At 42.5% G+C, this 17,600-nt stretch overlaps 1 protein-coding gene across 2 annotated transcripts in view; it reads right to left on the bottom strand.

Annotated features, from left to right (window-relative positions):
• LOC308106823 (serine/threonine-protein kinase BRSK2-like) overlaps positions 1 to 5,465 on the bottom strand; it is a gene marked incomplete at its 3' end in the record, with an annotated part of 153,766 nt that extends 148,301 nt beyond the window's left edge. For both annotated transcript variants that reach the window (XM_080458796.1, XM_080458795.1), the window contains exon 1: positions 5,035 to 5,465. In XM_080458796.1, coding sequence (XP_080314922.1) covers positions 5,035 to 5,128 — 94 coding nt within the window. In that variant the 5' untranslated portion in view covers positions 5,129 to 5,465. The remainder of the gene's footprint in view (positions 1 to 5,034) is intronic.
• Positions 5,466 to 17,600: the final 12,135 nt, after the last annotated feature.

The following is a 17,600-nucleotide window of genomic DNA, read 5'->3' as shown; positions in this document are numbered from 1 at the left end:
CACACACACACACACACACACACACACACACACACACACACACACACACACACACACACACACACACACACACACACACACACACACACACACACACACACACACACACACACACACACACAACATGGGAGCATTGTTCCAGCTGCAGGCTCACGGCTGAGAGAGGAGGGGAGAAGCTTTTATCAGAGAGGGAATTTTAAAACTGTGTGGTCACACCAGCTAACAGCCTGAAACACAGTTACAGCCGCTTTGCATCACTTCAGACTGAAGAAGCGCGTCTCTTTTATTTCCCTGGGCTGAAAACATTCTTCACCAAACGACAACTGAAAGACTGAGACGCGGGCTTGATTCAGAAAGCGCATTTCAAACTGTGAAGCAACACAAACTGCTTCTAATCTGCATCTATTTGCATTTCTGATTAATCTTTACTATCAATTATGAATAACTCTAATATTATGTATACATAAAAGAAAGGACGGTGCAACAGTTTTTGTTCTTTCTGTCATTTAAGTCTGGTTATTGTGACACTATTTTCATCACTTAGTGTTTAACTGAACAAATAAGCATTATAATGATGTCATTTAGTCTTTCTATGGGTTGAATTGAAGCCTTTTACCAAGTCGAACAAGAAAGATATGACATCTTCTCAAGATTGAATAAAACAATAAGAGACCGTTAAAAAGTTTAAACCTTTCTGAAATATATCAGTATCAAGGTTTGATGTTGGCTAGTAAATATCAAGCTGGAGTACAAAATGCCAAAACTTGTTTGTTTGTTGATTTCTGAAAGCGAATAAGCTGCATCACTACAGCAAAAAAAATAAAAAAATACATAAATTAAAGCTGGAAGAAGCCTTGAAGGGGTCCTCGCTAGTTGTGGGACTCCGACTGAGAATGTCAGTCGTCATTTGTATGTTATCTAATGAAACATATGGACATGTTACATAGACCCAACTTCCTCACCAGCAGGTGGCGCTATGGCTAACGGTCATAATGGATGAGCGATCTGTCCAGTGTACATCCTGCCGTCACCGGACGTCTGTTCCATGTGGTAGAAATACAATATAGAGCTTAAATTAACATATTTCATCAAAAGTTTGATGGAGAGAAACTCTAATTAATCATTGTTCACACCGACGACACTCGCATGCTTGTTTCCTTTTACGATTAAACAAAAATCCCATCGCAAATCGACTGAATGCTAAACATCTGTAGAACATGAGCACTACCTCAGAGACGGTGAGAGCTTCCCCACACACACACACACACACACACACACACACACACACACACACACACACACACACACACACACACACACACACACACACACACACACACACACACACACACACACACACACACACACACACACACACACACACACACACACACACACACACACACACACACACACACACACACACACAAGCTCAGAGCGTGGGCTTGCCCTGCACTTGTGTAGGAGGTTTAATGATATACGGACTTCCCTGTCTGCCAGCTCAGCACCGGCGCTTCACATTCAGACAAACGGCTCTGCAACAAGCAGACGATCAACACACACATCCCTGCAGATGATCTCTACGTGCATATCCACCTCACCGCCGTCTACCAGCCACTCACACAGAAGCTTTGGAGAGGTTGCTGGACGCTGCGAGTCTCCTCAGAGGAAGATGTTGCAGGAGAACAAGGCATGTCGGTCCACTACGTGCATCTGCAGATCAAATACGAGGCTGCGTTTAACTCGGAGCATTAAACACTCAGGAAAAAAAAAACAAGATAAGAAACATGAATAGTAATGGACTTTAATCTACTGAGGGACAAAGAACAGAGACTGACATACGCGTCTCACTGACGTCATTTTCAGCTGTCACACAGACACCAGCGGCCAGAAGCAGCTCCAGTTAAAGGAAGTGTGTCGACTGAGGAGGAAGAGCATCCGACACCAACAACACGTACAGCAGTCAATGTCTCATCCCCATTTTTTTTATCATGGAACTATGTGCTTAATTGTGCTCCAAACGCAGAGCAGCTCGGTCGTAAAGCCGCACAGGGAGATGCTGAAAAGTGACTCAGAAGTCTGGAAACAATAACGTTTTGTTTTCCTTCAACACCAATAAAAATGTTCGTAGAAGCTTTTTTCAAGCTTGCATATTAGATTTGCACACTTTTCCATCTGATTGAGGTTGGGTTTGGTTTCCCGTGCTGAATTAAGTTTAATTAAAAATGCTCAGCCTCTTAAACGCGGCTGCTTTATCAATGAACTGGTGGGCTGGACAACAGCGTCCAGAAAGGGGAACTTCAAACCGCCTTTATTCATTAAAACTGTCTGAACTACCAACTAACCTCTTTCAAGTGCTCGTTCTGTCGTTTACCTGTAAAATCTGAAGTGCTTTGGGGGTAAAAAACTATTTGCCTTTTCATATTTTGCACTCTTCTCATGGAATTCGCTGAAAAGAGACATTATTCTAAAAACATATATATCATCAATCGGTCCATCAGTCAGTTAATCTCAAGATATAATCTAAGGCATGGTCACAATCGCTACTGTCGTCAATCTGCTCTCAGCCAATCACTGGCATGGTATGTGGAGGCTGGAAAGGGGCGGAGCCTGAGACACAGAAGCTGCTGACCCCAGTGCCCAATGCCAATTTCAAAGATGCTGACCGGCGTTTCAATTTGGGGGACATTGCAATTCAACTTTAATGGCGTGACATGAAGAATTGGTGGCGATCAGAGTCTCACAATTTAGTGCAAATTTATCATTACCACAATGTGAACATGAACAATATGCAAATTACCCCCCAAAAATGGCTGAAATGCAAAGTGTTTCTGTGCACCAGGCATTCATGATCTCCAAATTCAGAATGATATCATTTCAAATATGAATGAAAAGTGTCATTATTCATGATTAATTTGCCCCAAAAAAAAGTTATTAACTAATTAAAAGATTTTATCGATTGACCACCCAAATCATTTCCTATCTGGTGAACACGGGGCACAAATCAGAAAATAAACTGCTCTCTTTTAGAATTGCTGCAAAAGAAATAATGATGATAAATACAGTTACAGCTCGGGTCAATTGGGGAGAAATATCAGCTATTTGAAAGAACAAATCTCAAAGCAGTGAAACATTAACATCAGCTACATGATTGAATATTAAATATTTAATATTATTCAGCAGTGGTGAGTGTGTTTGTATACATGTTTTGTAGGTTTTACTTTAAGTTGTGATCGCTATTTTATATGTACTGTACTGTACTATCCGTGCCAAGTATCCCTTTAAATAAATTTCATTTCAATGGGACCTTCTGGTCAGATGAGAGCGAGATTTCAAAACCAAAGAAAGCTTTAAATTTACAGCAGCAAGCAGCAGCAATGGCATGTTTGAAGGCTGAAACTTCTGTAGCACGAGGTCGCAATACTCCCACTTTCAGTTTACAGACGGAAGACGTGATGTAATGGTCGCCTTTATAGCAAGAAGATGATCACTTGAGTGACTTCCTTTGTCATGATTTCAGGAGGAGCGAATGCTGAGATGTTCCAAGATTTCATGGAAAAGTGCAAGAAACCACTGATGGAATGAGATCACGCTGTCGTGGTCGTGATGCACGGCGTCTATGAAAGGACCACTGATTGCACTGTACTGCAGATGCTAATTAGAGAAGCAGTGAACGAGTCTCGTGTTTTCATTGGATGGACGGCAAACATGAGTCCTACTGTAAATGAAAGTGTGTGTGTGGGGGGGGATCTATAGTTTCTCTGTGTTCATGTGCAGGTTAAATGTACACCACTGCAGTTTAATCCATCTGAAAGAATAGTGATTAATACAGCAGCTATACGGAGTGTTATGATCCAGGCCCAGAAGCCAGCTAATTGGCTGGTTATGAATTATTCACCCACCAAAGGGAACGGGGAAGTGTTACCGCGTCTACCTGCTGGAAGAGGAGGGAGAAAACCTTGACGGTCGACTGTGTGCACGTGAGCACAGATGGTGGGACAATCCGGCCGGAGACGTCCGCACAGCAAACACACACAGCAGCATGAACCGCACAGGCCAACGCTCCTGCCATATGAAAATGATGAGCGCAATTACTCATCAATGATAAAAGTCTGAAATACTTCACATTGCAGCTAAAACTGACTCCTCCTCTTTCTCATTAACATGCACTTCTCCATACCTGAGCAGCTGCAGTGCACACAACAATCCAGTCTTTTTGTCTGTTCCCTTCATCGTGGCCTCAAGATTAGAGACACTTCCCTGCATGTTTGAAATCCGGCATCCCCTCAAGTTGCAGCATCCAAAGACAATCTTGTCCACCTCAGTGACTCATGAAGACTTGCTCATGCAGCCCAATATGACACTTTGGCTGAGTATTACAGGCACCCAGCTGTTTCATACATTACCAGACAAGTGACATACAGCAGCACAGTGTGGGGCCGACATCACACTCAGAGAACATACTGCAGTCTCCCAGTGGCACCCTTCAAGAGAGGGAGTCCAAAAATGTCAGCACACTGCACCATTGAAACAGATGCAGAAATGAGTGTGCAGCTGCAGTACAGTGTGTGTGTGTGTGTGTGTGTGTGTGTGTGTGTGTGTGTGTGTGTGTGTGTGTGTGTGTGTGTGTGTGTGTGTGTGTGGGAACCGGACAGTGCAGCAGCTCTGCCTCTCCTGCAGAGCAGCCTCAGCAGAGCGGGCCCATGTGACAGATGGATGCCATAACGGAATTAGAGACAAGAAAGAATCACAAGGGCCCATTATCACGGAGCCCTATCTGCCTGACAACAAGGATTAAAGGAACACCACCACCATCCCTAGCATCATCATCACCATCATCATCACCATCATCATCATCATGAGAGCAGCCCGACTCCCCGCATCTTCCAGAAACAACCGCAATTATTCCACATTTCCCACACAAACGCCGAAGCGCAGCACCCCTGCGTGATGTCAGCGAGGCAAGTGCGCGGATGCTGAGCGGAGTCCTGCGTGACGGCACCATGCATGCGCGTGTGGGAGGCTCTCACTAACCTGTCTGTCCTTTGCCCAGCGTCTTTTCCAGGCGGTACGGTCCCACATAGTTGGCGTAATGCCCGCTGTTGGCGTCCTTGCCCGACGATGACATTTTGCAGCGTGAAAAGAGCCGCGGGGGCGCAGTTTGATCTCGGAGGACGCGAGGAGCGCAGTTCCGCGGCGCAGTGGAGTTCGCAGTTGTCCGCTGCAATAGTCGCGTCCCTGTCCTTTTCTGTTTGTGTGTATTGCGTGTGTGCGTGTATAAGTGTGTGTGCGCGCGCGCGTTTTGTCCCCACGTCCGTCGCTCGCGTGTTCCCCCCCCCGTCGGCTTGCTCCCGCGTGCGGCTCAGATTGCGGGTTTGAACCTGGGTGTCATGGTGTTGGTGCCGGAGGAGCGGTGCGCTGCAGCCCCGTTGGGTGTGATCTGATGATGGGACAGCATCTACTGCTGCTGCCTGCCGCTCCAGCAGCCTGCGTCAAGACACGCGGCGCGTGGGGCGGCGCGCCGGTGGTGCCCTTCACAATAAACCTCCACACAGCGTCGCTCGGTAAAGACGCAGGCAGGAATAAAACAAAAAAAAAAAGATGATAATATCATGTCCTGAAATAATTATTCCGACCATGTATCCATCGAGATTTTAAAGTTTGATCATTTATGACACACCTCAATAATAATGTGTATCTGCAACAACTAATCCCAAATTGGCACATTTTCAATGTTAGCTGGAGAGAAACAAAAAGCAGGGTGAAAATAACTGTGCTTGGCTGTATTAAAACAAACATATTCATTACTGATTTTGTTGTAGGCATAATGGAGACTAATTAAAATGAAATATTCATCAAAACCATTTAGTAAAACAAAAGTAGCAGATTAAGTAATGACTTACTAGTTCAAAGTAAAAGACGATGAAGGTCGTCTTCACACAGATCAGGAAAACTGTTTAACAGAATCAATAATCCAAACACTCAAAATTACACAATTTTAATAGTATAACATTTTAAAAAGTCAGTCCTTCTGTGTCACGTGTCATAAGGGTCAGTATGTACAACACTACTTAATACCAATAATCCATAATTAACAGAAATTGCAATGAGAATTTGAATTGAATTGAATTTGAAACACTGAATTTGTGTGAGATTTTCTTAATCAAACAGCAATAAATCATATTCATCTGTTTTGCTTGAATTTTTCAAATGAGGAAGTATCAAATTTCTTTCTTGCTTTTCATTTCAGATGTTCTCCACATTTTTTGTGTCATAGTTTTATTGTGATTTTATGTCAAAATCCTTGTAAATTCAACTTTTCATTCATGCACTTCACTGAGTTGTTTTGGGGGTTTTTTTGGTTGCGGGTGGGTGTCCATGCTCTAATCTACACGTCAGATATTTGAAACGTGTTTGGACTGCACTGACTGCATTTTATTAATGATGAGTTAATGTTTATCTTTTAACATCTGGTTTTCAGTTGCTTCTTTCCACGTTGCCAAAGAGAGTTTTGTTTTGAAGGTCCCCCTCTCCTGACTGCTGCTTGAGACGGCTGCTTGATGTTGGGAACGCGCATGCGCGCCTTTTCATCGCAGGTTTTATTTTTTATTTTATTTTTTTTTTTTTTTAATTTATTATTTATTTATTAGATTTCGGGTCGGGGTGACAGTAGGAGATGAAAGCTTACACCGTTCAAACTTCTCACTTTTAAAAAAAAAAAACTAAAAAAGACCTAGAAATAGCTCAAAGTGTAATATTATGAAAGCCACAGGCCTCCAGGAAACATCCAAGGATTCACAGGATGACTCTTTGCACTTATTCATGCAGGTTTCGTGATCTCTTGATTGATTTATAGATTCCTCCAGTAATCAATATAACCAGATTTTTAATAATTAAAAGTGAAAAGGCATTATCTGTAACTGTGTGTGTGTGTGTGTGTGTGTGTGTGTGTGTGTGTGTGTGTGTGTGTGTGTGTGTGTGTGTGTGTGTGTGTGTGTGTGTGTGTGTGTGTGTGTGTGTGTGTGTGTGTGGTAGGGGTGAACAGGTTACACGCTGGGACACTTTCACTTGATTAAACCAGCGGTTGGTGACAACGACCATCTATCTGCCTCATCACTCCATCACAACAAAAGCCTTTAGACCCAGCACGCTCGGCGGCAGATGGGACCCCCCCACCACCACCACCACCCCGCAGCCTCCCTCTAACCTCCCCCCAATACGTGCGCACATGGTCACATCCACGTCCCTAACAAAGAGCAAAAACAGGGGAGGGGGGGGGGGGGTGTTCATTTTACTACTACTTTCAGACCTGGCCACCACGGGGACAGCTTTCCCTCAAATCACTTCCTGTTAATTAATGTAAAGCCTACACCCTTCACACCCTCCATTGGCAGCACAGGGGGAGGTCGAGACCCCCAGTCCACGGATCAATCATGAGCCTCCTGGTAGCTCGCTGCGTGCTCTCCAGCCTGATCTGCTGTCTGAGGCTGCCTGACAGCTGCATGCAGCGTTTGGGTTGTAAAGCAGCACCATCCTAATCACCTCGGTGTGAAATAATCTGCCATAATCATCCGGGGCCTCTTAGGAGAGAGTGTGGGGCTGACGCCGGAGTCAAAACATCTTTTACCCCAACAGCTGAGCGTTTTATGGTGTGGAGGAGATTACAGCTGGTTGTTTAGTGAGGATGACAGTGGCTGAGCTTTTAAAGGCATTGGACATGGTCCAACAAGAACTTTTCTTTGGGAATCTGTCCTTAATTGGATATGTTGCCATAATAGATTCAGCTATAAAGAGGTAAACGCAAAATTTATAGTGATCCCAGAGGCTTTCTATCGCCAATAAGCATATTCTATTGGTTTGACTTTGGGCTGAAGGCCTTAGTGGGGAAGGCATACATGTTCTAGGACAGTACTCTCTCTCTCTCTGTCTCTCTCTCTCTCTCTCTCTCTCTTCTGCCTATTGTCAGCTGATATTGACTCCAAGCAATGATATTCCAAAACATTTGTTCAAAGTTTTAGACTTATTTGTTTTATATTTGATAAAACAACAGAATGTTGACAGGAGTCATAATAGCTAAAGTACCAATACTGGATACGACTGGTTGAAATATAATGAATTGTTTCCATGTAATGTTCATTCAAGCTCTGTAAATTTAAAATATCAAAGAATATTTCACAAAAATTGTGGGATTAACTCATTAAAACATTTTAATTGATTAACATCCCTAATTATTTCATACCTGCTCATCATAGGGCAACAATCAGCAACAATAATCAAGGTAAAAATGACAAAAAAAAACGCAAAGTCAAGAAAATTCTCCTCATTTGAAATGGTGTCAGTGAGTACATAAAAAAGGTATAATTTAGGTGCAAGAGAAAGAGCACTGTTCTTCTGAATAGAAGCAGACATTAGTGTCATATACTTAATTGTATCTATAGCAAATTCTATTATTCAAGCAATACTTGGCATGAACGCATGTTTACCCAATATCATGCAGCCCTAATACAGTTTCATAAGTCAATTCTCATTTCCTGATCAATTCAAATATTTCAAATTCAAAGGGCTATTCTACCCCCATGTTTACTGATATTCCCAAAAGAATGTTGTTGACATAAAAAAAAATGAGATAGTATATAATCTTCTATTCAATTCCAAATAGGTTCACACAGACTGCTTGGTCAGGATACACCCTGAGCAGTTCAACAGTCCAATACCGGGCTAAAACATAGAGGCACAATCGTCACGCACCATTAGCCAGTTTACTGCTGCCAGTTAAGTTAACAAGCATGTATTTGGATTTGGATCATGTGAAGGGAGCCGTGGCAGGGAACGGACGCGCTAATCGAGACCAAAGGAACAATTCCCAATGGCCAGGTCTTTTGTGAACCAACATGTCTCCTGCCACTAGCCAGTCGTGTGTAAGAGATTGATTTACCATGAACCCAATATAAAATGCTGATTTGTTCCTCCGTATTTAGCCAGGGCTACCTTCGTCTTCACCTTAGCTGGAAGGTAACCGAGTGGAGGCAGAATACACAAACTCAGCAATGTGGTTCTACTGTGTTGCCATGACAACCCTAAGACAAGCACTCAAGCTCGAAGTTAAGTGTTCATAGATCTGATGATCATCAGTGAAGCTATAGTTACCTCATGAGGTGGTCGTCCTCGAATCAGCGGTTTGACCCGTCTCCGCTTGTCCGTGTGTCAAACTATCCTTACAAGTTACTGAACACCAGCAGCTCAACTGAAGGATGGAATGTTTATCAACACGACTGGATTACTGGTAAGACCCAAACCATGTTGTAGTCAGGACTCATTGTTAGTGTACTGTATTTGACGAATGAAGCCTCCCAGTGATATATAGCAGGACTAAATCTTAGTCATCATGAAACCAAAAGTCATATGAGGATCACCATTTTGTCAAGCAGAGGAATGAAAACCATTGAGGAAAAAAACGAAACTCTTTTTTTGTTCTATTTTTTTTCTCAAGCTTAAGAAATCTCTGAGCGCTGTGGCTCCTGGAGACGATCGAAAGACATGCCTGTTCGATCAACAAGTGATTTCAAATTAACTGGAGGTCTGAAAGTGTGTGAAGTGAACAGTTCCTAGTGTTAGCTGGGACTGGTTACAGCCAGTGCGACCATAGTTTTGATGGTGTGTTTTTCACAAGTGTAACTCTCAAATTTTTTTTTAATGTACACATTAGTAAAGAGATTTTTCTTTCGGCATTTTGTCTTCATGGCCTTCTCGTGTAAATGTTCCCATCAGTTGATTTCCGTTTTAATGAATCTCGATGGTCTGATAGAATCTTCACTTTTCTCTCTCCTTTCTTTTTTTCATTCCAGTCCATCCAATCAACATAATGAGCTTTGACTGAAGGAGCCATTAGCACCAGAAACAACCGAACCACATCTGTGTCTTACCCACTGAATCAAGAATTCACACACCCTGAACACACACAAACACACAGAAACTTCTCACATGAGATCTGAAATGTAGATCTTTTTTTTTTACTTTTACTTTATTGTACCATACTCTGCCATATTGTACCACACACTGACAAGAGATTACGTTAAGAAGAAATGTATTGATACTTTTGAGGGGGGGTAATCCATCAAAGACATTGAAATTCCAGCAATACAGCATTAAAGAAATACAGAAACTCGATCAGGTGGCAGTCTTGGTCGCGACTTTCAGAAGTCAATGACCAGCGGCAAAGTCCCTCCCCAGGCTCCAACACGCCTTCTGTTTGTCACACCCCGCGATGGCCGTGAAGCCGTGACATCTTCTGGATGTGACATAGCTCAGAGTTGTAGCAGAAGTCCCAAGTGGACGGGAAGAAGGAAGGAATGGCCAACACTGTGCCCTGAGGGCCTCCAGTGGTGCTGATCACAGTGTCAGATGCGATGTCCTTCTGAACATTGCCCAAAGCGTCACACTGGCTCCACTGGCTTGTCTTTGTCCTGTAGTACATCCTGGTTCCACATATTCTCACACAACAGGCCGTCCAAACCAGGAGCGATCCATTTATGACGCCAGTTGGTCGACTGGGGGTCAGTATGGGCACTCTGACTGGTCTGGCTCAGTCCCCATGTGCACCAGCCAATATCCACACAAGCACATCACAGGAACTGCAGTTTTGGAGGTACTCCAACACTGTCTACAAGTCATAACAAACTGGGTTTTTTTTTAATCAAACTCACTCAAGTCCTTATATGTGACCATTTCTCTAACACGCAGCACTTTGAGGACAAAATGTTCACTTGATGCCACATATATGTCACAACACTCAAAAAGTGCAATGATAAAGAAATAATGAGTGGCAGTAATCTCATGGCTTATTGGTTTAGTTTGTCATTTACATGTGGCCAACTGCTGTATATTATGTGAGCGTGACAAGAGCAGAGGGTGAAGGGGGGGGGGAAATAACTGCTGCAGGAATTGGCCATAGAAAGCAGCCTTCACTTTTCAAGACATTTCTGCAAAAAGCAGCTTAGCCTGCAGTCTATTTCTGCATTAGTCAGCTCTATTGTGACTGCCTCGCTATCGGGGCAGGATAATGCAGACACACTCTGTCTCCTCCTCACACACACACACGTGGTTCACTCAGATGGTTCGAGTCAAGGAAGCCAAATGAGTGAGCAGCTCTTGTGACAGCACACTGATAAAGAGTGAATCATCAGAGCTGAAACAAGGACGGGAGATTTTTCCCAAAACTTTGCGTGAAGGAAGGACGTCCTCTTTGTCAGGAGCGTCACGGTGCAGCTCATCGTATCTCGAAACTGCACATTAATCAGGAAAACTGCACAGAGGCCGCCCAGATGATTTGAATATATTTTCCATCAGCGGAAAACTGATGAGGCTCAATATTTCAGCAGAAACTCATCAGTGGAGAAAAAAAAAAATGGGAGTTCGACTCGTGTGCTTGTCCTGTTTTCATGTGCTAAGTTGTTTCTAATGAATTAAACACGGATCGTTTTCCACAAATTGCATCTTGTTTTGAAATTGTTTCATTTCAGGGCAACATCAATATACAAAAGCTATCGGAGCATACACATCGAACTACAAACAAAGAAATAGGGCAATAAGTGTTGACTAGATCATTTCTTTGTTGTAACAATGTGTCTTTGGTAATAGCGCTCACATTGTTGGAAAAACTGTTTTCCTTTCCAACGGTGCCACGTTTGTGACGAACATGCATTTGTGGGATGAGCAGCAGAGCCGAGTATTACATTTCCCAACATATTTTGGGAAAATCAATAAATGGTTGCGTCTTTTCTTTTCCTTTGTCTTCGTGTAATCCACCAAACAGCCGACAAACGAGTGTTGATGGCAGAGAAGAGCTGCTTGGAATTGGTATAGAATATTTGGCAGATTTTGTCATGTTCCACCCACAGTATTTGTTATTCACAGTCAGGTTGGAACGACTTGCTGTGGCTGTCTGTGTAAATAGAGGCGATGCTTACTTAGTAACTGGAAAAGTAACGACGCCCTCATAAAGAACACGTCTGTAATGAAGTTGTAATCCTAAGAAAGTTGCAACTAATTACAATAAGAATGTAGGATGGTAATACACCTCTGTTTAAAAAAAAAAAAGGTTAAGACTAATCTCACATATGCAACAAGAACACTATTATTGTCTCTTGATTACTAACCCCCCCCCCCCCCCCCCCCCCCCCCTGCAATTACTCACCTATCACCATATGACCAAAGTTCACATTGCAGAAATCTTGACTTGCCTCATTAGGTATTCCTTTAAGTTTCTGTCGTCTGGTTGTGCAGTTGGTGAATATTACAATGTTCAGGAGGAGCAACCGAAATGAATGGAAAACAAAGTCTGCGGCTGTAATTGGTTCTTGCTCGGCTGCAACTTAACAATAGCTTTTCCAAGAGCAAATTGTTAGTAATTAAGAGGGGGGACGCAGGGATATGTGTGCAGTTCAGTGGTAATTATAAAACTGCTAATTTAGAGTGCTGCTCCGTAAGCCCATTTAGATTAGAGCACAGCAATTAAGTTGGCAAACACTATAATTACTAACACTACTCACAATATGCAGCCTTACATTCAATCTCGTTTCCCCGTTTATCTGTCCGAGCCATTTACAACTGCTTCTCATTACAACCTGATCCCAGAGATATTCAGAGAAACAATGCTTCATGTGTCTCATGGATTGTTTATTATTATTCCAAAAACAAAACTGGAAAAACCCAGATTTAGAATTGTTGAAGTCATGAGGACCTCTGGACCTGTATTCATCAAACGAAGACCCAACCATTAATGTACAAAATGAATGGATCCTCGAAGTGAAGAAAACAATACAAATACAACATTTTATTCAAAAAAAACATTTATATCAATTCATCACGCCCCTGGAAAGAAATAAAAACTAACCCCAAGAAGACAAAGTAGAAATTAAATTTGAAAAATCGAAACTAAATTGTGAATTAACTTGGGATTTACTTGTAATTGTCTTTCAAAAATTACAATGTCTGAATGATGAGGTTCATGGCTGCATTATTGTCGTGTTGCTGTGACAGGTGAGCTGAGCTGAAAGCACTGTGTGGGTTAGTAATGAGCGTTTCACTCATCAAGTTCAGCAGGAATCAACAACATGCAGACGGCAGTAGACAACTCTCATGAAAGAAAGCTCATGTTTATTTAAGGCTGTTAAAGGATCGCTGCCACTGTGGATATGGGCTGTTGTTATTGATACGAGGCACTTTTCCTCCAGTTAACAGGAGTTTAATTAAATAGTAACTCTTGGGGCAGGATCTTTGTGAGCAGAATATAGAACTTTCTGTTTAACTGTTTTGAAGTATGTGTAAAGTAATGAATGATTTACTCACTAAAACTGGATTGTTTTGATCTAATTTGATGATAGTGATCAGTGATGGTGATACTAGTACATGACTCCCAAAATGAGAGTACTTTATTCCAAGCATTAGAGAACACATTACTGCAAACTTTTTTAGAGTCACCTGTCCTGTAATAGATCATTGTGATTTAGAGTCATGAATTTTTGTTTAAACTGACTGAGAGATTTTGAATACTGTTGCTTATCAGAATGATGAAAATAGAGATTTATAAAAACCCATTCTGAATATATCAATGCAATTCAATGCTGCAGCAATTTACAGCCTCTAATATGATTCTCCATTAACCATAATAACTTCGACACTGAAGCAGTGTTTCTCTGACTTGCTACGCTGTAAGAGGCTGCCCTCTAGTGGTTGCACTGAAGAACAGCACTCACTACAAACAGCCCATAAATTGAGTTCAATTGAATGTCATCAAGATTGCTGGTTATACAAATTGAAAGAGCAGTAGTTATATTACTATTAACACATCAGTCTGCTAGTCATACATAACATACACTACATCTTTATAAATTCTAACAAGCAGCTTTGTCTCCTTTCAGGTTTTTTTTTTAATCAATCATGCACATACAGTTTGGTACATTTATATCAATATAGATAAAATATACTTAAAGATCTCGATTTAAGATTTTAGATTCTAGATTTTTCCCCTGGCCAGGGAGCTGAAACGGATTAGGTTTGGCATTATGACCATCCCCATCTTCCCTGACCACACTGACCTCCTGCTTTGTTGAAATATGTCCGACGCCAGCTCCGTGAGATCCCGGGTGTACAGTTTGGACTGCTGTATCCAGCTCGCCTCTGCATCACGGATGATGGCATCGAAAAGGAGTTCAGAGCTCACAAAGAGGCCACGGCATACATTGGAAATTTTAAAAAGTAAGGACTAACTTTATGCATCTGTACAAGCTTTCCTTCTTTACTTTAGCCGCTGTTTATATTGCTCTTAACCCAATGCAGCATGAGTTAAATCGTTTTTTTATTTCTTTTTTTTTTGGCTGCACTAATGTCAGATATGAATTTGCAGGAACTCCTCAGTTTGTTTCAGTTTAGAGCCCTGAGTTTTTCTCATAGACTGACTCCTTCTGGAGTCTGAAGTGTCTTTTCCTATATAACGTGTCTTATATGTTATATTCTTCTGTCCTTCTTGTGTGTGATCATAAAATATGCAGTGCTTCAAATTCAGGCTAAAAGTTAATGATCCACCCCTTTATGATGAGGGGCCTCTGGTCATCGATGATTTGTACTTAATCTGGTGTTATCTTATCAGTTGTTATGCACCGAATATGTAACTCATATGTTTGCCGTTAGTTATATAAGCCAGCCTGGACTTTCATATGGTACCTTCCAGTGCACTTGTGCTTCCCAGAACTGAACATGACCCATGAAGCCATGACGTAACTTTAGCCACTGACGTCATTCTGCCTTTTAAATATGGCGGCGACCAAATACAAGTATGGCGGCAACCACAAACAAGTATGACAGCGCCCATACGCCGCCATTATTTGATACTGCACTGGCGGGGTTTCAATTTTGAGAGTAGTATGGCGCTGACCGTTAGCAATTATGGCGACGACCGCTAACAAGTATGTCAGCGCCCGTAAGCCACCATCTTGATACTGCACTGGCGGGGTTTCAATTCTGGAGAAGTACGGTCGCACTGCGGATCATGTACTCTCGCCTCCCACCAAGAGTGGCGCTGTGGTGGTGATTCAGAACAAAATGGCAGAACAATGTGGCGGCGATCACAAGAAAGCAGCCATATTGTCGGCCATATTGGATTCCCCACTGGCAGCCTCTCCCAATTTTGTTGACCCTCAATTTGTTAAGACTTTCTGAAAAAAATTCATGCACGAAACCGCCATTCGTTCATTTTTTGGGGTGACCTGAACTGTGTCATGAACCATACTGTTGGGATTTATGGTTGGTTATTAGCATTAAATTACTGTAAGTAATAGATTACTGAAAGTAATAAATCACTGAAAGTAATTTATGAAAAATGTAAATTATTAATGGAAGTAAACGGTCATTTACTCATTAACAACTCCTAAAGTAATTGAGTAATTACTTTAAAAATTAATTTATTAATAAAAAATTATTAATTTGCATAAATGTGTTATGTTTTATGTATTAATAATAAATTGGGGCACCACCAGATAAACTGGAAATAGCTAATACCAAAATATCAGTCTCGTTTGTAAAAAAGTTTAAGTTAGTTAATATTTCAGCATAAAATATAACAATCTTAAGTAAAATGGAAGGAATGAGATCCGAGCACAGACTGTTACAAACCAGTGAATTGTCAACAATAAATACACAATAATCACCAAGAATCTATGTACACTATGTACAAAGTGTGTGTGTGTGTGTGTGTGTGTGTGTGTGTGTGTGTGTGTGTGTGTGTGTGTGTGTGGTCTGGAGTGACGAGTGTGAGTGGGTGTGATGACCTCGAACGTACACCAGGTGGAGGCAGACGTTGACGGGTCAGTGTGGTGACCGTGACTCGCTCTTTCTGGGGACACGGCGGTTGCTTAGCGGCCAGATAAACAAGACGTCCATCGAGCACGCATGCGCAAGGGCGGTCTCGGAGCGAGGCAGTCTACCGAGGGCGTAACGAATGGGCGGTTTTGTTGGCTCGGTTCTGAGCGCCGGAGTTCTAAGTGGATGTCGGGACATGCAATTAGAACTCTGGTGATGGAGGCAGATATGGTCTTTCAACAGATAACAGTTGGTTGCTACATGTAGCTGTGTGTGTCTGTGAGCTTATCTGATCAGATAACAGGGGCGCAGGGCTCCGGGCAGATCCGGGTTAGTAGAAAAAAAGGGGGGGGGGGGGGGGGGGGGGGGGGCAAGGGAAAGACAGAGAATTCTGGCGACGCTCGGTTCTGAACCCTGGTTCCTCCACACAGAACTTCCAGTGGACTGGAGCTCACTTGGACCTCCGGCTCTGAGTTGGAAAACCCGATTCCCGGACTTGGTTGGTGCGCGTGAACGCACGTACACAAACATATGAGATGCTGCAGCCTTCTCAGCGGCACATTGAAAGACATTGCATGTTAGCTTCACGCTAATCTAACAATATATCTGCCCAGACAAATGCTCTCTCACCGTCCGGTTCTGGACAGCACTGTCCGTGGTGCTGTTGGTTCTGTGAGGCTGTGGTAACTGGTTGTTACCGGGTCTGAATTCAGCGTCCTGAATTCAGAGGCCTGGCTTCAGCTGCAGGAGTGCACAGCGAGGCAGATGATTTTGCAGAGGAGACGCTGTTCATTGTTGCTGGTGATTCTACTCTGGGGGAGAATCTTCTGGAGCCGTACAATGGAATCTTAAGCCCAACAAGACTTTAGACCGGTCTAATCTCAAAACTCAGAGTGTCTCTTCAATGTCAAAATGTATCTCTGACTTCATGTCAAAAAATGGCTGCTCACCCCTCGCAGGTTCCACAATCCCCAAACACAGCAGTTCTTTTTTTCTACAAAGGCACCACTCATATTCTCGCATTGATGATTTTTTCATTGAGAATGGGCTTCTCCCCAAAGTGAAAAGCTGAACATATGCTATTGTTATTTCAAATCATGCCCCCCTCTGTGTGGATATTCAGCTGTCCGCCAGGCCACGTTCAGGGCTGTGGATATTCAACCCTCTGCTCCTATCAGAAGATAAATTTAATGATTTTTTTCGGCCACTGTTGAGGACTCCATTGCCATAAATCATAATGGGGCTGTTCCTTGTAGAATACTCTGGGATTGCTTAAAAGCTTCTTTAGGTGGACAAATCAGATCCTATTTGGCACATAAAAATAAACAAAGAAAATCTAGAATAGATAAACGTCTCAGAAATATCCAATATGGACCAACAATATTCCATTAATCCAATTTCAGCTCTTCATAAATGTTGACTTGATTTACAAACAGAATTCGACCTCACTTCAACATCTGAAGCTGAATGTCTTATGTTGCACTCCCGCAGCACATATGAACATGGTGATAAACCAAATAGACTCCTGGCTCTTGCCACCAACCTAAAATCAAGCCGTTTTATGCTTAATCCTGAAGAAAGATTACTGCAGTACGACAATTCGGTTTTGGTGGAAAAGTTAGTCTCTTGGATCTCCCTACTATATGTATGCCCCTGAGCTAGCGTCTGCACTAATGGAAAGCAGTCCAGTGCGGGAGAGGGGAAGGACCCAGTTGCCTGTGAGGGACAGAGAGCCTCCTCTGTGG

The sequence above is a fragment of the Lipophrys pholis genome, assembly GCF_963383615.2.
Source record: "Lipophrys pholis genome assembly, chromosome: 2".
In the NCBI taxonomy this organism is placed as follows: domain Eukaryota; kingdom Metazoa; phylum Chordata; class Actinopteri; order Blenniiformes; family Blenniidae; genus Lipophrys; species Lipophrys pholis.
This window is presented reverse-complemented; position numbering and strand designations above follow the sequence as displayed.